The sequence below is a fragment of the Parasteatoda tepidariorum genome, chromosome 11 (genome assembly GCF_982258835.1).
Source record: "Parasteatoda tepidariorum strain Cologne lab strain chromosome 11, Ptep-v5.0, whole genome shotgun sequence".
Lineage (NCBI taxonomy): Eukaryota > Metazoa > Arthropoda > Arachnida > Araneae > Theridiidae > Parasteatoda > Parasteatoda tepidariorum.
In genome coordinates this window covers 59720290-59744695 of record NC_141765.1, presented here as the reverse complement: position 1 = coordinate 59744695, position 24406 = coordinate 59720290, and the positions used below count along the sequence as shown (strand labels likewise).

At 29.2% G+C, this 24406-nt stretch overlaps 1 protein-coding gene across 2 annotated transcripts in view; it reads right to left on the bottom strand.

The window, feature by feature from the left end:
* The window catches only part of jbug (filamin-type immunoglobulin domains fbug), a 100158-nt gene extending 85949 nt beyond the window's left edge, over positions 1 to 14209 (bottom strand). For both annotated transcript variants that reach the window (XM_087154830.1, XM_087154831.1), the window contains exon 1: positions 13501 to 14209. In XM_087154830.1, the coding sequence (XP_087010956.1) occupies positions 13501 to 13858 (358 nt within the window). In that variant the 5' untranslated portion in view covers positions 13859 to 14209. The remainder of the gene's footprint in view (positions 1 to 13500) is intronic.
* Between the last annotated feature and the right edge of the window lie 10197 nt (positions 14210 to 24406).

Below are 24406 nucleotides of genomic sequence, written 5' to 3'. Positions count from 1 at the left end.
AGAAAGATTTACGATACTTCCAATCACAATCATGTAAAATTACTTCCTATTTTAGTGCGGTATTTTCAGTAGGACAGTGCTAAAGATCCAATTAATAATAAACTTGTATCACTAAACGAAATTAAAGGAGAAACTGTAAAGATTTTATCTTCAGAAATATTAAACGCACTATTCGAGTTCCAATTGAAGGATAAAATGGCTGGTTTGTCTGCGGATAATACTAACACTAATTTTGGAGGATTGTTAAGAAGAGGAACAGAAAATGTTCATGCTAAACTTCAAACTGAGTTAGGAAGAGATATTTTTGGTTTTGGGTGTAATGCGCATATTATACATAATGGCGCTAAAACTGCTTTTGATTGTTTGCCTGTAGATATTGAAGTTATGGTATCTAAACTTTTTAGTTATTTTAAAATTTAAACAGTCCGAATTGAAGGACTGAAAGAATTTTGTGAGTATGCTGACCAAGAATATCATAAAATTTTAGGACATATTCATGTTAGGTGGTTGACATTACTTCCTGCTGCAGAAAGAATTCTTAAAATTTATTTATCTCTTAAAGAATTTATGTTGTCTGAAAAAAAGTGCCCAAAAATCTTGAAGAATTATTTAGAGAGTGAAACAACCGAGTTATGGTTGTTTTTTGCGCATTCGCATGCTGCAATTTTTAATCAAAGCATCTTGAAAATTGAAAGCGATGACATGTTATTGAATCTGGAGCGGTTGTCAAGGATTTGATATTTAAATTAAAAACACGAAAGAATGCCAAATTTGTTCCACTTGTTATAAAACCTGAATTGGCTAAATTGATTGCTGAGAATATCATTACTGAAGATTCTTATTTAGAAACCTCGAAAGAATTCTATGAAGCTGCGATTTCATATTTAGAAGCTTGGAACGATAACAACGATGATATGTCTGATTTGAAGTGCCTTCTTTTAGATTGTAAGCCTTCACGGTCTGAATTCGACGAGGCAGTTCTGTCTCTCTCTTCAAAATGTGCAATTTTGAATGTTAATTCCGACGATTTATTTGAGTTTACTTATCTTGAAGGTTATTTGGATTCAAAAGACGATAAATGGTACCAATCCGTACACATAACAGACAAATGACGCGAAATAAACAATTATTTTCAAAAAAACAATATACCATTTACAAATATCAAAAGAATTGTTGAGCTTGCAATGTGCTGGCCAAGCATCAATGCGCCTGTAGAACGGGTATTTTCGCGCATAAATAACTATTGGACTAATGAAAAATCGCGAATGGATGTGAATACAGTGAACACCATAACATTAATGAACACCATAACAATAATACAGATGAGTGTCCCCGGCATTGCCCGAAAAAATCTGGTCACCCTATTTATACCAGCACTGTGTCCTGTGCGAGCCAGGAGCTGAATTCGTATCAACCAGGCATTACTAGGAATCTAACAAGTTTCAAATATATATATATATATATATATATATATATATATATATATATATATATATATATATATATATATATATATATATATATATATATATATATATAAAACCGGCTTTGAACAGCTGAACTCTGAGTTCAATGTTCAACTCCGTAGCCCTGCAATTCTGGAGCCAATCGAGCCAACTCCTGCAAGCATTGGAACTGGCTTTCGTGAGGTACTTTTTGATGGAACTAACCAGCGTCAACGTCTCGTGGAGACGAAAACCACGGAAATCTCCCACGGTTAGCCCAAAGACAAGCGGATTATAGCCTATAATCCATCTACCAATAAGGATATTTTACGTAAACAATGTGGTCGGTGCGAGTCAGGAGCAGAATTTGTATCGATCAGTCAAAGCTGGGATTCAAACCTGGGTCACCTCATTGGGAGAAGAGCTCTCTTATCTCCTAAGCCACCACGGCTCTGCTCTATGGAAAGGGGCTTGTAATCTCATTTTGTGAGAATGGGGTTCAAAATTACCGAAAACTTGCCTATGTAATATTTTAACGGCCCCATTTTAGATTTCGCTTTAGTTTAAAAATAATACAGTTTTCAGTTTTGGAACGCTCTACCCTCTGAACCACCGCGGCTGTACTAACACAACATACTTGCCGAACTCGTTTCTTTTTTTTTTTTTTTTTTTTTAATAAGTGAAACTAACCCACAGTTGCGCTACTTAGTGAGAAAAACTACGAAACTTTTTCACGGCTGGCCCAATAGTAATGAATGTCTAAATTCTAAGGCTTTGAAAAAAATCTTTCAGATCAATAATTTAGAATAGCAATAGAATTATTAATAACTATTCTTGTTTTAATAAAAATGCTTTTTTATCAGCCTCTAAAACTAGTAAATAAATTTATTAAAATAAAAACTAAATTAAAGCAAACAATAAATTAAAATCAAACACTTAATTGTTTTGTAAACTTTATTAAAAATAATTCGAAGATGAATTTCAAAACATTTAAATTTTTATAAGATAAGATACTTTTTTTTTCACAATTAATTCTCAAACAACCGAATTATTTTCTTCAAGTGTGGAAATTGCGGCATGGAGTATGGTTAATTTATCGCAATTGGAATTTTTTGAGCAAAATTACATTACGTGGTTATTATTAAAAACTAAATTTTACAAGGAAAACAAAGGATAACGCATGGACATAAAGGATCCGGTATATTCCATTCAAATGTAAATAATGCCCATGAGTATTGTAGGTTTGTTATAAATCCCATAAAATAAACAAAACCTTTTAAGCACTGTATACATGAACTATATTTACTATAATGCAATAATTAGAGGGAAAAAATTATTAGATATCATTGAAATTGAGAAATAAATTCGGTTTAAAGTTAAATAAAAATAAACAGAAAATAAGCTAAAAATACACCTCACAAATAATTACCCTAGAAAGGGTTGTGAAAGAATGAGACAAATATTTAAAATAAAAGAGCGACTGACTGTGCATAACTATTGGCCGTGACCTTCATCACAGCATTCCAAGGAAACCGGACTTAGGCCCGCAGGCCTTTAGAGTCAATAGCCAGTGTAATTTCTACATGCCAATTCATAACTCGGAAGGTTAAAACCGTAACTCGACGTAAAAAAGAAAAACCGGCGGAAGTCAAGTAGAAAGGTTGCGGAAGTGTGACTATATAAAAACGGAAGAAATAATAAGGGTTTGTTTTTATGCACAGTTATATAGAACTAACTAGTAATTGTTACAGAAAAATACTAGATTTCTTATCTGTGTCTGTTAGTTTCAGTTTATCATTTCCAATAAGCAAAGAGGGTATCAAAGGTGGCCAAAGGTAGCCATTTTATAACTGGAAAATAGCTTTGGAAATATTTTTTAACATTGGGAGGAGATATTTCTTAACTCATCCTCACAAGAACAAAAAGTACATATAAAACCAGCGTTTTAGTTGGTCTGGAACTGGATCTTTAATTCTGTGGGAGGAGGATTTTTTTTAAATCCTTTTTGGTGAGAGATAATCCATATAACATGCAACTCCAGACGGTTCCCAAGGTTAATTTTGTCTTTAAAATTTGAAGTTTTACAAAACATTTGACGAAATAACTGAGAGATTTCAATAGTAACAGAAATTTGTTATTGTTATATTATTATTTTTTTTTCTTTCAATCAGACTTGTCAGAGCATATTTGTGGAGGGAGGCCTGTTCTATAACAATTTAAAAATTCCAAACGACATAATTTTTTCTACAGGTGTTATTTTTACTGTTATTAAGAATACGGAGTTAAAATCTGTTGATAAATATTTATATTTCGTTTATAAAAAATAAAAAATAAATTAGAGCTCCCTTTTCCTACAACAGCTAATTGATGATAAGGGGGCATGGAGTTAACGGCTTCATAACTTCAAGCAAGATGTTGAAATTGCCGTTAATATTAATTTACTTGTATCATCCCTATTTATCAAAAGAATGTGACGTGATACATAAAATCTGATTCATTCAGAGATTTTAACACCTTGAGATTAGTTCAGGCACATTTACTAACCAGATGCAAAATGTAAATAAATAAAAAATTTAGATTCTTTTTTTTTTATATTTTAAGTAAATTACAGAATTAACCGATTCATCTTTCAAGTATTTATGCTTCACAAAGCTGGAAATTAACGATGATCAGTTCGTCTAGGACCACTTAAATTTGACTAGGATTACCATAAAATAAATTATCTGTGGACCCACAAACCAGCATTCGATGTATGTTTTGGTTTCGGGTTTTGTTCTCTGTTCCTGTCACAAAATAGCACATCTCTTTTTAATTGTGAACATTGAACATTCTCTGTATTGTAATTTTTCATTTAAGCTCAATTAACTTTTAATAAAGTAAATTTTTAAAAAATCTAATAGAGACACACAAACGAACCAATGAAAATGCAAACGGACAAGTAATGACTTTCAGCTACTGGTCCTTTGGATCAATGGGTATTTATTTTTTTTAAATTTCAACCCCTGCTTATTACTTCTCTATTCATAAACTTAGATACAGAGCTGATCCCCCACAATTGAAAATAAAGGAAAAAATAACTATTCACTAAAGCCTTGATTTCCAGAATAGCACGAATCTTTATAAAAGTATTAATAAATAATTTAATAAGGATTGTTCATCATCCAAAAATATATATAATTTTAATATAAAATAAGTTTATATATTATATATAATTAGTATATGCATTAACTTATATTATTATGTAACATAGGGGTGCAGAACCTTTTTGAGTGATGGGCCACATGCAGAGCAAATTGACCAATGAGGGGCCGCATAACAACGTATTTAGACAGACATGCTGAAAGTTACTGTAGGTAGTAATTATTCTAAGCACTTAATTATTTTTATCAATTGTAATATGTTTGAATAAAATTAAATACTTTCAAATGTTTAAAATAAGAAACTATAAAACTGATTACTTAGAGAGAAAAAATTAATCTGAAAATCAAAATTTATTTTTCAGGGAAAAAATTCAGATAAATTGAAATAATTAAAAACAATGGGAAAATTCGTTGGTCTTTTTATCACATTACATAATACAAAAGTTCATTTAAACATAAATTTTAACTTTAAAAAATTTTAGTGCTCATAGAATTAAATTTTAAAACAAATAAATATACTAGTTATTAAAACAAATGCAAGTTAAATACTTGGATTAAAAATGATTAAAATTAAAATAAAACCTTTCAGTGCAGAATATACTTCAATTTTAAAACATTTTTATTTTAAGTAAATTAAATTATAAGGCAGGGGCGGAGAAAGGAAAGAAAAAGAAAGAAAACAAATTTTAAAGGAACTATTTTCCTAAATAACAATAATTTTAAAAATAACTATTAAGATTCTTGTTTTCAACTCTTTATGACCAATACTTTTTTAACATGACACTTACTATTTACAATTAATACACATATATGATAACAATTAAGATTTACATTACTTTACGATAGTTATCATGATTACGTTTTTTACAGTTAAAATTTCATGATATACAAATCATTTCCCAGCATATGATCATAAACGATATAAAATGGTCCATGTTGGCAGAAAATGGTTTAAAAAATTTCTTAATGGTTATCCTGATTGCAAAATTTTCAAATAATGTGATAATTTTATCTACTTAATCATGAGATAGCTTTTCCGGCCATTAAATGAAAATTTGATGATTTTGTTTAAAACTGCTTCTTAATTTTGAACATGCCAAATTCATTCTGGAAAACAGTCTTTCTAGGGAAGCTGTTGTTGTGGGCAATATTAAAGTTAGGGCAAATAACTTAATCAGTTTTGGGAATTCGTCCCAGGTGGTGCTCTTCCTATCCTGATCTTTAAGTCCCGTGAATACGAGTAGCGATGCGTTATTTTTAAATCGCTTGAATACGAATCGAGATGTATGATTTTTAAATCACGTGAAAACGAACTTTTGAATTGCGAGAAGAAACAAAATGTATGATTCTTAAAGCACGTAAATATGAATCGCAATATTAAACTTAGAAATCATGTGAAAACGAAAAAGAATAGGTTGTGTGTGTGTTGTTCAACTCGCACGTGTTCATGGGACTAAAGAAATATGCACGTGTTTTGAATTTTTTTTCTGCAAAAGGGACCGTGTTTAATATAAATTTACACATCTCGTATTTCTTTTCTTTTTTATTCTCTCTGGGAAGGTGTCGATTTTGCTAAGATACGTAATTACTTTTAAAGTAAAAATATGAAACAGAATCTAATTTCACGAGTTGTAATATTGTGTTAAAATATCAGGATATTCAAAATACCTAGTAAAAATGTAGTAAAAACGGGCGAAAAAAATTTCGAAAAAACTTCTTATATTTATGTTAAAATTAGCACAAATAGTAGAGCACGTAAAAAGTGATTATTTGAATGCACGATTCAAAACTCGCGTGCCGTATTAAAAATACCGGGATTTTTTAAATCGTGAAAAAAGTAGTAATGACTACCGAAAAAACTATCAAAATCCCTTTATATTTATGAGAAAATCGGCATAAATACAGCGCTTCAAAAAGTGATGTATTTAAATGCGGGATTAGAAATTAAAATTTCGTATAAAAAAATATCGGAACTTTCAAAAACTTGCAGAAATGTGAAACAATAATTGCCAAATTTACGATTGAAAAATAATTTGATTGGCGATAAAATTGTCACAAATAAGCCAAGTCAAAAAATGGTTATGGAAATAACCGATTTGTTACTCGCGATTCGTAATAATATCGGGCTAAAAATATTGAAATTTTAAAAACCACGTGGAAAAGCATAGCAATAACTGCCAAATTTGAGATGAAGTTAGCGCAAATAAAGCCTTTTACAACTTTCAAGACGTTAAAACATATTTTAAAAAATCCCGATTTCAGAAAGTGCATTAAAATGGATAGTAGAAACTACCAAAAAGTCATTGGATTTACGATGAAATCGTCACACGCGAAGTGCATCAAAGGTGATAGCTAAAATTCGAAATTCATGTATCGTAATAATGTCATATTAAAAATATTGAGATTTTCACAATTGTGAGTAAATCCATAGCGTTAATCATCGAAAAAAAACGAATCGAAAAACTACATTAATTGAGATTGGGTGCGTCAAAAGCTAAAATTCGCAACTTCACATCTCCAAAACCTTTTTTATTTTTCAAAAAAAAAAAATTTTTTTTTGTTCAGATTGCTGCCGTGGTTGTGCACCCCTAAGCAATAAATAAATGCGCATTTAAACAAATTTATATTACATGAACCAAATTTAAAAATTAGTTCTGCAACTTAGTACTTAGGAAATCAGAGAATAGTATTCGCTCAGAAATAGTATTAATGACACTAGGAAATGATATAAGATGCGAAAGTACACTTTTATTTTACAAAAAAATATCTAAAGGAAAAAATCATAGATTTCCTTAAAGTTTACATTAAATAATGCGTGTGTGTGATTTCACCATCATTGTGAAATTAAAAAAAAAAATGAATCTCTATACAAATTAAAAATGACGCAGCGCTTTTTTAAATCAAGGCGTATAAGGATTTAAAAAAAATTTTTAGTAAAAATGAGCTTTCTCCAGAGTATATTCATTCATTTGTTTTTAAAAGTAATTAGATTTCAATTTAAACAGATTTTATATTAGGATTTCAGCATTAGATTAATAATATATATAACAGTGTTCCCGCTTTCTAATGCAGTTGACGACATCAGAGACAAAACTTCTTTCGCAAACACAAAAAACATGTCGAGAAAAGGCACTGTTCAAAAAAAAAAGATTAAATGGATAACTTCTATATGTGGAGTCTGGACGACGAATGTAAACAGCCTTTTACAATTAAAATAGAATTCCAACCACATTCGCATTTCATTAAAAACCATATTTTGTAATCTTGGCAATTCGAGGTTTTAGTAACGATTAATTCAATTTCCATTTTGTTTTCATAGGAGTAAATGAATTATCTATAAAGTAGCAAACGATATTTTTTTTTCTATATAAATTTTGAATTATTTATTGGTTTCTATACTATTGTTCCAACTTTTCGAAAATGTTTTTTCTTTAAATCCGTATTTTTTTTTTTTTTTCGTTTAGGGGCGCAGGATTACTTTATAAACCTATGAAGTTGAAACTTGATAATTGGTTTGAGTATAGTCATGGATATCATGATATTTATATCATGGATATTTTTCTGATATCATGGATAATCACTGAAAAAAATATTGGTTTAAAAGCAAGATACACCACCCTTCATCTCCAAAAATACCATAAGTTAAATGCAAACTTTCGGCTCAAATATCGAGAGAAAAAATAATCAATTTTAATGAATAATTTTTGTTTTCCATGAAGAAAAATAAAATCTTGTTATGTGCAAATATACTTTTTAAAAAATATATGCAAATATACAAGAGCTAAAAAATTTGAATCTCTTTTCAAAAAACAAAAACAAAACCTAGCATTACAAAATTTCAAATACAAAAGATAAGATTAATATTGATAGACAACTTTCTAAGAAAATTTCCTCTATTAACTTAGAGAAACAAAAAATAAAAGGTGAGACTCCATTCAATACCCTATGGCTTAGCTTATCTGGCTTTGCTGCAAATGCAAACTATGTGAGCCATGTTGCCAATGGATCAAAATATCTGTCAATGTAATAGCATGATATAGCATAGGTTACCAACATTTTTTTGCTCCCCACCCACTTTGAAAGTCAAAAATTTTATAACATTTTCCTACATAAAAGTTCTGTAACAAAAAATTATTAAAGATTTTTTTTTAAAAAAATTCAATTTTTTAACTGTTTTTAAAGAGAAAGAGAAAATTGTAAATTGTAAACACTTTAAAAAAATTGTTACTTTATAGAAAATTACTACTGACCAATGAACGTACAATTTAATTTTTATTGCAGGCCCTCATGTTAAAATTATTGGTGTCAACAAGGAAATGAATTTTTGAAAGAAAAAAATTTACACAGAGATTGCTTTTTAGCATGCCTTCATTTATTTTTATAAACTACAAATTTTCTATTATTTTAGTAATGTGAGGGAATTACTTTTTGAAATATACACATAAAATAGTAAAAAAGGGCAATTTAGAAATTGTTGAGGATAAAATTCGGTTATTACATAATATTACACATTTTGATAAAATTTAACGGTGTTAGGTGAGCGCCGTTTCAAAACTCAAAGTGCCTTTTTCAGAGAGAAAGCGACCTGCCCTTTTTTACTTCTAGAGAGAACTCTGCATATAGCAGAGGTTCTTACCTCTCCTATCTATAAATTATAATCTTAAATACATGATATATTTTTTATTTTTCCCGTTTTAAAATTTAGTGATTACATTTATATTTAAGTTAGTTTATTTCCGCTTTCTTACTGTTTTTCTTTAAATAGTAATATTTTTAAAATTTCCTAAATGTTTACAAATTAGAAATTATGTTACTGTATTTAGTTTTTTTATTTTTCAAATAACCTATAAAAATTTTGAATTTTTTTTTAAAAGCAGAAAATTTTTTCTTTATTTTTATGACATTAAGACATTTATCACATTAATTTTTGTTTTTAAGTTTTAGTATTTTATTAAGTTTTAATGATCAATCTTTTTTGGTAATTTTATTGCCGTTTTTGTTACATTAAATTATACAATATATTTTAGCTAGTTATTTTATTTTAATCAATGATGTAAATGTCCACGTTATCAGGAATCTTTTGCTATCTAGCCAAGAAAATTAAAATGCTGGACTGTAAAAATCATTTGTGTTTTTGAGCAAAATAGGAAGAGGCATTTTGGAAATGTTATAGAGAAGAGAATGTTTGGAAAAAGTTGTTTGGTGTAAAGTCTAGCAATTATGATGGGTGATTGAAGTCCTCCAATCTTTATCTATTAAATTTTACATGATTATTCAAGACCATGCTGTGTGAAACAATCCATGAAAAAAATTATGAATAGGGGTGGATGATTGAAATAAAGAAATGTACTGATATTTATAATAAATATTTAGCAATGAATTCACATAATCAAGTAAGAAACTTTTGAATAAAACATGTGTATACATCTGAATAATCCAATGCGTATACATTTGAGCAATTTTGAATTTTTTGCAATAATTTGTTTTTATGTTTTGTATTTTGGCATATTGAAGAATAAAACAAAAAAAAAATATCATACCTTATTATCCAATTTTTTTATTATTATTATCAAATAAAATAATTTTAAAACATGAAAACGCAATATTTATAATTAAAGGCAAACAATACTTTGGTTTTATTTAAAAATACCTGGCATAAATGATAAGTAGATAAAAATGTAAATATAATATAGATATCTAATATTTTTATTGCTCTTCTGAAATCGCTTAGAATAGGAATTTTTTTTGTGCAATCGAATTTAAATAATAGTACACTATATAAGTAGTTTGCATTGCACTTTTATATAAAAAAAATAAATGAATAAAATTTGTGGACTTGGACTTATTTTTAAAATTATGGATAAAATTTATTTTGCCCCGTCAGGGTTCCCACTCAAATCAACAAAAAAATTCCCTGTATGTATTATACATAATGTATTAAGAGGAACGAATTATTATGCTCTTGTATGAGCTATATTGGGCTAACTATACCAGTTTTAATTGCTGGAAAACATGCTTAAATAATGCTATAGTAAATGAAATAGTTTAATTGCTGAAATATCTTCCTTAAATATCCCATAGATTGCCCTTTGAGGGGTCACCATTTTTTAAAAGATGAAAATAAAAAACAAAATTCCCTGATTTTCCTAGTTCGTAAAGAAAAACTCAAAATTCCTTGCATTTCGCTGTCAATTTGGGTGGTTTTTAAATTCTCTGAAACTTTCAGGGTTTGCCAGTTCACCTTGTGGATTGGCAATCCTGCCCATAAATATTTATTATAAATATCCTCAATTTATGGGGGGAGGGAAATATTGCTGCTTGCACTTAAAGATCCACGCGAACCCTCTCTGAAAACAAATAAGTTTAACTGCTTTACTTAAATATATGAATACGCTTACCTTTGTCAGATTAAGCACTGACTTTTAAAAAGATTAGATGACAAAACATCTTTAAATTTCAATGATAGTGCATTATACTTAATTTTTATATTTTTTGCTCAAAAATTTATTTTTCAATGACTCAATTAACCAGTGCTTTTCGTAAGCATTTTTAGATGGGGGAGCTGCCCTCCTTGCCCTTTGTGTGAAAATAGGTCTGTATTCCTTAAATTCCTTTTTATTAGATTTTTTCAGGAAAAAGCTGTTTTCTTAATTACCAGTTTTAAAGAAAAGTCCACTTCCGATTTATTTATTTATTGATAATCATTTAACCTTAATTTTTAATTTCATTCCTTCATTTTAGAAGATTTTTTTTCTTATTTTGTCTAGTTAAAATTTTCATGATATAAAAAAAGAGCTTTCAAATTGCTATCAATTAATCCTTTTTTTAGTTGACTTTTTTTTTCTAAGAAAATTTATACATAGATTTTCTTTTAGCTTTCTTTTATTCTTTCAATAGCTTCACATTTTTCTGCTACTTTGATACTAAGTGAGACTTACTTTGTGAAATATACACCTAAAATAGAATAATCAGGTTATTTAAAAATTGAGGGTCAAATTCATTTGTTACACAATATAACAAATTTTGATACATTTTAAAGGAAATAAGCGAGCCTTTTTTAAACTCAAAAGTGCCCTTTTCTAATCCTACGGAGAACTCTGAATTCACTTAAATTTTGTGATATGTTAAAAAACTAATCAGCAAATTATAATACTTTGGTGTTGTGAGATTAAATAAATTTAATTACTGCTCCCTTGAACCAGTAACTGAAAGATTCCACTAAACTCTAAACTCAGCGGCGCGACAGCCCTTGAAGGGCCAAGGCCTACTGTGCCCATCTCAGTTTTCTTGACCTTGGGCTCTGGGGTGCTGGAGCAGATGTTCCGGCCAGGTGGTCAGCCGAACGCGGAACCCCCAGTGTTTAGTTCCCAAGCAATGCTTGGTACTCATTTATCGACCCACTGAAGGGATGAAAGGCTGAGTCAACCTTGCCCGGCCCAAGGATCGAACCAGGGACCTGTGGCACGACAGCGTGAAGCGCTACCGCTCAGCCACCGGGCGTCGAAAGATTCCACTAGACTACTCAATTTTACTGGTTTGTTCCCAAGTCCTTATAGATTTTAAGAAAATTACTTTAAAAAAATTATGAAACAAAATTAACATCAAAGCTTGAAATTAATGATGGTTCAAGACTACTAAAGTTTGATTCAAATCACCATGAATTAATTATCACTTATGAGTAGTTGTCTGAACCAACAATCAATGTAATGGGATATTAAAATGCATGCTCTTTTGATTTTATGCTTTGGCTTGTCACAAAACAACCTATTTCCATCATAATTGAGAGATTTCAAATTCTTTGCATTAAAATTTTACTCTTAAATCAAATTTGTTTGTTCTTTTTTCTGTTTTCTTTGTAATGTAATAGAGACATGTAAATGGATCAATGAAAATGGGTGTAGGACTAATCCTTTAAACCAGTGACTAAATTTTCTTATTTTTTACCGCTTTAATATGACTAATACAATATTTTGCGAATAATTTTGAAGAAGAAAAAAAAGAAAACTTTATATATATTGAAGTTTTATTATATTATAATAAATAGGTTTTGAAGCAAATTTATTACAAGTAAAGCACAATATAATATTTATTATTTAAAGTTAAAAAAAATTTATTAAGGTGCTAATTTTCGAAAATTATAAGTTATTTCTAATGTTTGTTGTTGTTGTAGTTCATTTACATCGCACTAGAGCTGCACAATGGGCTATTGGCGAGAGTCTGGGAAACATCCGAGGATGATCCGAAGACATGCCATCACAATTTTGATCCTCTGCAGAGGGGATGGCACCCCCGCTTTGGTAGCCCGACGACCTGCACGCGGAGTCGAGCTCTAATGTTTACGATTAGGATAAAGTAAGGTTATTTTGAGACACACAATAACATATCATCCCTTTACACCAGATTGATAGAGATTGGTTGTTAGTCCAAGAAACTTCTAATTATTGGTTTATGGCTATATGGGTAAAATTTTAATTGTCCAAAAGCATCATGGTTTATTTTATACTGCTACTTAGCAGTGTGTCTATAATTTTCAATACTGATACAACCTTAACTTTTCTTTTTATAGATGCATAGGAATTTCAGATAATCCTAAGTTTTAACAATCCTGGGTTTGCTACAGAAAATATTGCCAGTTCTGAATAGTATGGTTCAACTTTAAATTTTTTATGAACTATGTATAAAGGATAATTCAAGTAAATTACATAATTTAAAAAATAATTCATATATACTTAATGTATATTAAGCAATTTGCTAATAATAAATTACAATCATACTATAGAATGAAAAATATTTGACACAAAGAAAAACAACACACAATTTTTTAAAATGCATTTTGCAGATGAAAATCTTATTTTTCTAAAGCATGACAAATGGTTTTTATTTGTTTTTAAGAACAGAATATAATTGCTACTTACCAATATTTACAAGTTTTATATTATCGGATGCCATTGCTTGGAGTGCTGTTTGAACATTTTCCAAACACTGATGTTGATTCAAAGGTTTCCTAATTTTTTTCAATTTTCTCTTTTGCAAAACTTCGATGAGAGCAATTAATTTCAAGCCATCACTCATATCTGTCTGAAGATTATCTATCACCATGCCTAAGGGTCTTATTTGTTCATTAACCCAATTTTTAAAAGTTTTTTCTTGAATTTCAACCCAAATATATTCATCTCCTTTAATGTGCATCGCACGAGCAGCATGTCCTTCCGGAGATCGAGCTTTTAAACCTATGTGACTCATTCCTAATTCACTTAATTCCTCAGAATCCATATCATAAAATTCTCAAGTAACTTAATGTTTTGAAACACAACTGTTAACTTGACATACCTCACGGTAATCACAATATATTTTTCCAAACAAGAACAAACATAATTTTATAATTTTTTCAATCACAGATTGTTTCGCTTGGAATTATTGATATCCACATGCATATATATAAATCACATTCATTAAAACCAAAAGTGTAACATTCTAAACCGGCAATAATCCAACACGTCTGTCACAAGAACAGCACAAGCAAAGTTTGACATCAAACTAACAACACAGACACGTTTACAACAAACTTCACCCATGGCAACGCTATGAGTCAACTTAGGTAGTGTATAGCGTGAGGATGCCTGTGAATCCTCAGGAAACAGGATGACCCTTCCAGGCATGTTTTCAAGCATGCGCAGTATACTAATCATAATGAGTAACGCCTCCTCCCTGTCCTTCTTACAGACGTCTACAGAACAGAAAATGGCGCGCTCATTTCCAGAATCAAAGCTTATCAAGAAATAATAAAAGATTATTAAAAGGGTATGTAATTATATTTTATTCGAAGTATTGATTTTCTGCCTTTTCATTAGAAATATGTATTTCCTTAATTGTTGAATGATCATCTTTTTTAATTAATTAATGAACGTTGAATAAATAAAAAGCTTTGCAAGAATCTATGTTCAGTTTCTTTCCTATTTTCTTTATTTGATGTTAAATGTACAATGTAATGACTGGTGATTAAGACGTTAAAATGCAAAAATTGCGAACAGAAATCCGAATAAATTATTTATAGTTTGTAAGTGCAAATATATTTATACAATCCTTAGTATTTAACGATCAATCAATGTAAAGAAAAGGCAGCATTTCATGTATTGAATAAAATATATTTACTGCTCATAATAAGATCTCTTTTGTTCACTCGTTTTTTATTGACTCAAAAGTCTTCACATGATTATTTAATAAAAAATACAAAAGAAATATTTCATAATCATAACAAAATGTTACCTAAGCATACTCGTGATACAATTGGTGTGACTAATATAAAGCATGTTTCCTTAATTAGACTAAGAAATAATGTAAAATTTGAGGCACTTATTTATTGAGTGTAGGTAAATTTTCCGTCATATTTGAGGGGAGTATGAGTTCATGACAAAGTAATGAATTTAAAAAGTTTGGGCCAATATTTTTAACTTTAATGCGAAATAGAATAGACTTGATTAAAATCATCGACAAAATAAGGAAATTTTTGCATTAAATTGACTAACATAATTCGAATTAATTAGCACAAAAATTTTTGTATTCTTTTCCCAAACTCAATGTATTTAATTACAAATTTACACAAATCATTTTAAAAATTTCTTATATTTCAATAACGCCTCTGTAGATGGCACCACCACTATCTTTCTATCTAAACTTTTTTTTAACTGATGCTTCCCTTCCCTTCACCAACCTTTTGAGAAAGGATACGCATGAACGAAAAACTTACAAAATAGGCTGTTTACTCGACAGCTGGTAGCAATAAATTTTGAAAGATAAGATGATTGAGAGGATCCTAAATATTTCAGATTAGAGTTAAAAAAATTAAACTTATAAGCATTCAAAAATGAAAAGTATTTAGGTGCACCTAAAAAAAGCAATCACAGGACGTAGCATAAATAATTTATGTAGTTTCATTATAAATATGTTTTGTGATAAAAATTGTTTAAGATTTTTGCCCTATTGTTCAAGTAAACAGCTGAGTTTGAAAATTGAAATGAAATACATGAACAGTAAGAATAATTAATAAGTTCGAAAATAGGTACAACAGTTACAGTTGAAATATCAATATTAAGTTTTATTGTGATAATAATGTTGTTCGACTAACACATTTATTCTTTAAACTAGATTGTATTTAATAATTATTTGCATTTTTTTCCACGTTTTATTCATTAAAAGTGATTAATTCTTACACAGTTGAAAATTCAAATGTAACGTAATCTTTAAAAAAAAAAATTCCAATACAAATTTTACAATTTGTTTTCAACTTCAGAAATTCCATTTCCATCCATCTGTATGTACACATGCCTCATTTATATCAAAAATAATTTTTCCATTAAGTTTTGTTTTACTGATCAAAAAAAATTCCTATTGTCCATATTTTCTTGCTTCTCAATTACATTCATTATTTTAAAATTTTGATGTGAAAAAATTCAAAATTGATATACTTTTCTAACAGGTATTTTTGTAATGGAAATGTTTACATCCTGGCTTAAAGACTGAGAATTAATATTATTTGATTATGTTTTAGACTTAGGTGCGCCCCCCCCCCACAGCAAAAATTATAAATGCACTCAATCTTAGACTAAACACAATTTTTTGAAAAATATATTATATGAGACAAGAACACTGTGAAGAGATAATCGGGAATTTATAGTCATTCATTTTATTTTTAATTTATAATCATTCATTTTATTCTAATTTATAAAAATTTATAGATTTTAATTTAAAATATTTTTATATGAATTAGCAAAGAATTAATAATCGCGATGAAAAGGCGAAATTTAGAAAAGTACATTGTTACTGAGTAACAACACTGAATTCATCTATAGTAGAGTGCACTACCATTCTGAATGAAGGGCTACGTTCCAAGTATTTGAATAGATTAGATATAATTTTAATGTAAACATAAGTGTTTTACACACAGCTCTTTTCATCAGTCACTAAGTGATAAATTTCTATTAAATTAAATTCTTTTAAATAATTATAATTCTTTTTTATTATCTTAATTCATTCAACTAATTCTTTCTTTTTTATCAGTTAGCTTTGTAATATATTTGCATAAAATTAAATTCTCTTAAGCATTAACAACTGAAGAAAACCAAAATAATACTCTCATAAATAAAAATATTTCCTTTTTATCAAAAATAAATGAATAAATAGATAGATTTATCGAAAAATATAAAGATGGGGAAAAAGTGACGGTTTTATATCACATCAAGTAACATAAAAGTATAATTTAAAATCAATTAACTGTAATGTTCTTGAATGAAAGTAAAAAATAAAGAGATAAATATTTTTTGAGAACATAACTGCAAAGTAAATATTTTAAGTAAAGAAATCGTATGGGGTAATTTAAATTTTAAAATAAAATTTTTTAAAAAAAACACGCATAATTGCTCAAAATAAGATTTAATATTAATTTATTATTAAGTTCTATATATTCTTAACCTTAGGACATTGCTAATTAGTGAATTATAAGAGATTTCATGAATATTAAATCATAAAAGTTTTTTCTTCTTATTTTTTTAAACTACCAAAAATTAGAAATTAAGCTCAGAAAATTAAAAACGCATTAAATCCTACAGTCGAATTTTGCGTTTTGTAATAATGTTATTGTATTGAAAAAATCAAAAAAGGGAAATAATGGCTATTTTAAAAGAAAAAAAAAAGATTGTAAAATAACATGCTGGATGGACGATGAAATCGGCAGTAGTAAAACACATCAAAATTAATGATTAAAATGCCTCGAAAGTTGCAAGTCGTTTTATTGCCGGATTAAAAATAACAGGATTTTTGAAACCCTGTGGAGAAGCCTAGCATTAACAGTTGAAAGAACAATAAAAAATCTCTTAGATTTTTGATGAATTTGGCACAAATCAAGTGCATATTCGCGATTTAGTGTCGTGTTAATATATATTAAAAGTATGGTATTTTCAAAACCATGAGAAAATGCGTATTGCCGAAAACAAGCAATGGAAAAATAGCCTGTTTTTACGATAAGACTGACATAAATAACGTACTTCAAAAGAGATTATTACTTGCCCGATTTGAAAGTCTCGAGCCGTTATAATATTGCATTTAAGAGATCGGACAAGAAACATTTGGAAATCCGACTCAGGGGGGTGGGGTAGCTCTTGAAAATTTTACTTCCGATTAAACGCGATCGAAAATAACTTGAATTAACTTTGAAATGGACTGAAATAAAGAGCTTTAAAAGCATTACTAAAATTCGAAATTCACGCATTAATTCTGCCGAGGTAAAATTATCGGGATTTTAAAAACTATGAAAATTTGTAGTAGAAAACAACGAAAAGAGCTATAAAAAAACTACAATGATTTAGATTTGGCGCGTTCAAAGACTCATTTGCAATTTAAAATTCCTAATCTTTTTTTCTTCCTTTTTTTGCGAAAAAAATGTATAGTTTTTATTTTATTCATGTTTTTATTTTATTTATATGTTTAAGAAAGACCGCAGGCCGTAGAAGGCTCATCAATATAGATGAAATTTATTAATTCTGGAATCGTGCGTCCTTTAAACCTCGTGTATTCTCCCCCCCCCCGCACCGCGGTGGTAGATGAGGTGTTATTAGTTAAAATAATTAGTATTTAAGAACATTTGTTATTTTATTTCATTTACTGAAGTGTGTATTTGCATAAAACAAAAACGGTGGTTTATTTTTTTAAAGATTTGACAGCTGCAAAGAAAATGCCATTTAGAATGCTTTAGAACATACAAGAGCATTTCATGTACTTTTATTTCTTCTTCTTTTTTAAATTCTCTTTGGCGCCTGGGGTCCCAGGCAATCAGGGGGGTGGGATTAGCTCTTGAAAATTTGAGTTCCAATTAATTGTATTAAAACAAAAATCTACGAAGAAACACATTGCCTTGTAAATCTTTTAAAATAAATATATTATACTGAATAAATAGTATATATTTTTTTCTTTTTTCAAATTGTGATACTCAAAAAGTGACCGGAAACCAAATTCTCTACATTTCAATGAGGTGTTTAGGCACTCAACTTTCATTTCCTTTTCAATTTGCTCCCCTCTTTTCCTTTGATTGTTCGCACTTCCAAAAACATCATGAAGTCCCAGGGGCGCCCTTGGGCAAGTAAAAGGAACACGGACCATAAATTTTACTAGTCTAAAAGGCTATTTATAGAAAAGCGTGTCTAATTAAAAGAGTTTTATTCGATTGGTTTCTGTTAGTTGATTTAAGACTGTTGGCATCGTTTTTAGCTATAATCTACATCCATGTTAGTTTATGGGAGAAGTAATTTTCACTTTTTCTCAAAAACTTATTACCGTCTGACATTTTAATATACGTATCATATTAAAAGATCTCATTAAAACTTAATCACCTAATGTTTCAAATTATTTTAAATTGTTATTATAATTTTTTAGAGCAATATCCATGATGTGTTTATGAAGTTATTTTTTTAGCTATTCATGAACTTGAAAAAAAAAAACATAACACAAAAAAACATAAATACATAATTGATTTCTGTTGCCTACAATAAGAAAAAAAAAAAAAAACTTCTGTGACTGAAAATTACCACATGAGCCTTGGGTGAAGTAACTTTGGGATATCTAATTTATAGTTTTAAAATCAACTAAAATACATTCAATTCTAGAGCATAGCAAATTGTTTTGATATCAAATATAGACAAAAATTTTAAAAACATCCCTAGAGATTTCTGATAGAAATTATTTGTGAAAAACATTTTTAGAAGGGGAATAAAAAAAATCTGAAATCAATTCTTTAGCTATACTATATAGAAATTTCTAGCTAGAACTTATAATAGTCTAGCTATATTAAGTTCTAGTTATAACAGTTATAACTCAGATTCGCTGATTATTATAAAAAATGGGGACTTTAATGAGATATTTAATTCTTTTGCAGTGTTATTTTATGTATTTTTATGAAATATTTTCTTTAACACTTCTTGCAACGTAAATCATTTTAACGATAAATTTTACAATATAATAATTACTTATTTTAGTTTGGGCATTTTAATTTATCGCTTTAGTTATGTTCTAATATATTAAATGACATTAAAAATATTAAATAATGCATGAGATAATTTTAAACTCTTTTGTAATAATATATTGATCAATATTTTACTTTATTCTGAATTTAATATTTGTTTTAGTTTAATTTTTATGAAATTTATTTTGCTTATAAAGTTTACTTTAGCTATAGAACGAATAGTTCAAAATTCTCAATCATGTATAAAAAAAACTACTCTTGACGTTTACTTATTCACTCTTTTTGCTTCGCTATATAGGGGCTATCTGAAGACATTAGATACATTTTTCGATCTAGTTTTTCATGCTTAATTGCATGAGATAAAAATCAAGTGTGTGGCATAATTGGTTTTAAAGCTGTAAGAAGTTTCTTTTAAATAAATATACTTTATAAAAAAAAACGCATTTTAAATATTAGTCCATTAGAATAAGCAAGAAAAAATGCATTGGGAACAATATTTATAATTAAATACGATTAGGAATAAGCAATGTAAAATGCATGAATAAAAACTTAAAACCCTCTATTCGATTCCTGTTACATATCTCATTCTATTCAACACACATAGGAGGGGACATCCTTTTTTTTTCTTAGAAAACTGTTAGTTTATTTTAAGTATTTATGCATATACGTATGCATACGCATTCATATTTGTATATCTATACACATGTATACATATTTATGGATGCGTAATATGTTTACGAACGTAATATGTATACGTATGTATATTTATATATAAATGTGTTTATAAAACTTAAAGTAGACAAACAGTTTTCTAGAAACAAAAAGTGTGTAAAAATTTCTTAAAAAAAAAGGTCGATAGATAATGCCCTTTTACAATTAATATTTTCGGAGATATCAATAGTTCCTTCTCAATGTAAATATTTTTTAACTTTTAAATAACTATTTTTTAAAATAATTTAAAATCAAAGATCAGGAACAGATAAATTCTAAAAAAGAAAAAGCGAAACGAATGACGCCAACCGTTACCAAAAATTCTAATTAAATAGCATTACATAAGCTGAAACGTAATTTGCCTTTTTTAGGCAGACACTGCAATTGTCTATCCATCGACGTTGATCATTTATGTTTTGACGTATAATGCGGTTTTCGGAATTTTATGTTATGCAATATTTAATTTAATTATGAGCATACGATTATTTTAAGAAATTTCATATTTAAAATTTTTTATAGTATTTAATTTTTTAGAATTTATACAAGCAGAAATTCAAATTTGAACCATTCGAATTCGTGGCTTCAAAAATTCATCATTTTACAGCTAATATTTTCACGTTCAAAGCAAATAAAAAAATAAATTTAGAGTTAAAATAACTCTTATAAAACTTATTTCCGCATCAATAACACTTTCAGAATATTCCTGATATATTTCAATAAAATGGGCAAATTTTCCTATTTTACTATACCCTTGTTTCTCTACGGGGGCGGTGGGAGTATGCTGAGGGGCAGGGAACTTGTTTTGGGCTGTAGGGGGGCGTTAGATATGTTATGGGCGGTAGGGGGGCAATGAGCATGGTTAGTCATTCAAATTTAGTTTTAAAACTCCCAAATAAAATTATTAAATTAAGATTAATTTAATAAGTAAAATAAATCTTAAATTAATATTAAATGAAAAAATAAGAATATTCGATACATCATTTGCACCAGCAATAAGACGAACTTGTACGACACCTTTTCTCCGTTTCGAAACAGTATTGCACAGCGCATGAGTCATTTATTTTTGCCTCTGACTTTTTCAAACCATTTGGCGTATGGTTCTAACTCATTTAAGCCGCTTGGCGAAAATTTGATTCATAAATTTCTTATTTCTGGGAACGGCTTATTTATTTTGAATAAAACTTTATTTTTTTTTATTTTTTTACTATCGAGCAATAAATTTGCGGTTTTATTTTCATCAAATTTAGACTGGCACAGACCTTCGAGAGTTACATATTCATTAGATCTATTTTTAGATTTTAGTGCGGGGTGACTACTGTGTTCTGAACTATTGGACGGATAGGCGTCAATTTGATATTCATATTCGCTTAATAACTTTAAATCGAAAGTGCTATGCTGTTTAGTTTTTTTTTTTAGAGTAAAATCATTATTAGAACGAGAGGAAATTATTATTATTTTTTTAAAATTCGAGTGTATTCCATTTTTGCTTTATTAGGATCCTCAAAAATATTAGGGGGGTTATTAATTCAAAATTAAGATTTTGGCAGACAGCTGCCGTTACTGTTATCGGATTTTCTAAGACTGTCTCCTATAGCTCTGACTCATTCAAGCCATTTGGCGAAATTGAAGTGCATGCTCTTTTAGTAAGAATGTTTGATTTGATCAGTATTTCTTATGATCGTTTTCATTCACTCCTTTCAGTTTTTTCCCAGGTTTCAATTCGATTTCATTATTTCTTTGGCCAGGTACGTGTGTGAATTAGTTTTTCATAGTATATTATTCATTAATTTTGAGAAATAGTTATTTTTTTTTCATCGTTTGCATTTTGTTGCCGCCAACAATGTCATTTAACAAAAAGAAGTGTCGTCAATACAATGCCACTTACTGGAAGTTTGGATTTGTTTAATCACCGTCGAACTCTCAACTACCTATGTGTTTACTTTGTAACAAAGTTTTATCGAATGAGGCCATGAAACCCTCTCGTTTGCAGGAGCATTTGCAAAAAATTCACCCTGACAAACAGAATAAAGACTTGTCATTTTTAAAGAACATCAAGGACAAGTTTCTGAAGGCACCTTCGGTCTCGGGCTTACTAGCAGGGTTGGGTTTTTGCCGTCAAAAACTGGTTTTTGACATGACAGTGGTAAAAACCGTGTTTTTACCGGTAAAAACTGTCAAAAACCTACTGTTTTCTTTTATTTTCTGGCATATGGTGGACAATATATTATTTTCACATAATTGCCTTTATAAATTAATGTTGTAAATGATTGCTATTGATTTTGCAACTACATACACGTATTCTTATGGAAGGATATACATTCATACAGAAATATTGTAATATACTTATTGAAAATAGTGATACTTACTTTTATCATTATAGCTTGATTTGCAAAGGATTCAAAATTTTGCACTTCTTAATTGTTAGAAATAAACAAACAAACAAAAAAGCTTGGAACTATTAATAAATTCAGGAACTAAAATGAAGAATTTAAAATTTGGCATTTCTTAAATATTAGAAATAAGCTAAACAAAACTTCTAACTACTAACAAACTCTATGTCAAGAATTACTGCTATTTTGTCAAGTTAAAAGCTTTTATTCAGTTGAAAAAGCACATTAAACAAAACTTAATTACAAACAAAATTATATGTTCAGTAGTCGGGGTCACTGTGCCGAAGCATACGATAGCAAGTGACTAATTTTGCACATTTTTCATTGCCCAGTCGATTTCTGAGTTTAGTATGAATGAGTCTGAAATTCAAGAATAATGAGGATTCGAGATCATTGAGGATAATGATAACAAAAGGTTAGTGCAATGTTGCAAGGAAACTCTAAAAGGATTTCCCAGGCTTTTTCATGTCTCATTTCTGTGTAAAATATTGAAAACAAAAATGATAAGAAAAGTTTTTTTTTGATGAGGCTTTCTTTTTATGTGTACATGTGTTTCTCACAGCAAGATTTTATGAATGAAAGTAATCAATCTTGACATTCTTCAGTAACGTAATATGCCAAACAAAATGATGCTTGGAAATGTTGAAAATTTTGATTAGTATCCTAATATTTTACTTCAAATAGTATGTTTTGATATAATCATGTTGGGGAAAATGCAGAAATCTGTTCTTAAATATCTTTTAGCAACTTTGTTTTAAATTTTATTGCCAAAAAAATGAATTAATTTTAAATTATACGCAGTTAAACCCAAATAAAAATACAGTTTTATCCAAACTATGGGTTTTTGACAGAAAGGTTTTTGACATGACGGTAAAAACCATGGTAATAACCGGTAAAAACCGTCGTGTCAAAAACTTGCCAACCCTGCTTACTAGCAACCTCGTCCCAAAAATGCGACGATGGTCTGATAGCCTCTTATAATATATCAAAATTAATTGCCAAATCTGGCCAAGGCTCATACCATAGGCGAAGAGTTGATACTTCCATCTATTAAGGAAGTCTTAGAAACAGTTTTACATCATCCAGCCGCATCTAATGTAATAAAAAATATCCCATTAAGCAACGATACAGTGCGGCGACGAATTGATGAGATGGTGGAAGACGTTGAGGATTCCTTATGCAAACTTTTGATATCGAATGAATTTTCCCTGCAAGTTGATGAATCAACTTTGCCAAGTAATGAGGCTTTATTGTTGGCGTATGTCCGGTTTGTTGAGGAAGGAGAATTTTTTCTAGATAGGCTCTTTGCACGAAGCTTGATTATAGATACCAAATGAGAATCTATTTTTAACACTGTCAAAGATTATTTTAAAGAGAAAAACATTACTTTTACGAATATTATGTCTGTTGCCACTGATGGAGCTCCAGCAATGGTGGGTCGACATGGTGGGTTTATCGCCTTTTTGAAGAGTGAGGTACCAGATATTTTAGCTGTTCACTGCGTGATTCACAGACAGCATTTAGTTGGAAAAAATCTCAGTGACCGCTTGCATCAGTCACTGCAATACGTTATCTCTGCTGTGAACAAAATTCGCAGTAATGCTCTTAACGATCGATTATTCACACAGCTATGACCTGTCTCAATAGGTTTTGAAATCTTTTCGACTCTGTGCTTGAGTTCCTGGAAGACAAAGATGTAGCTCTGAGAGA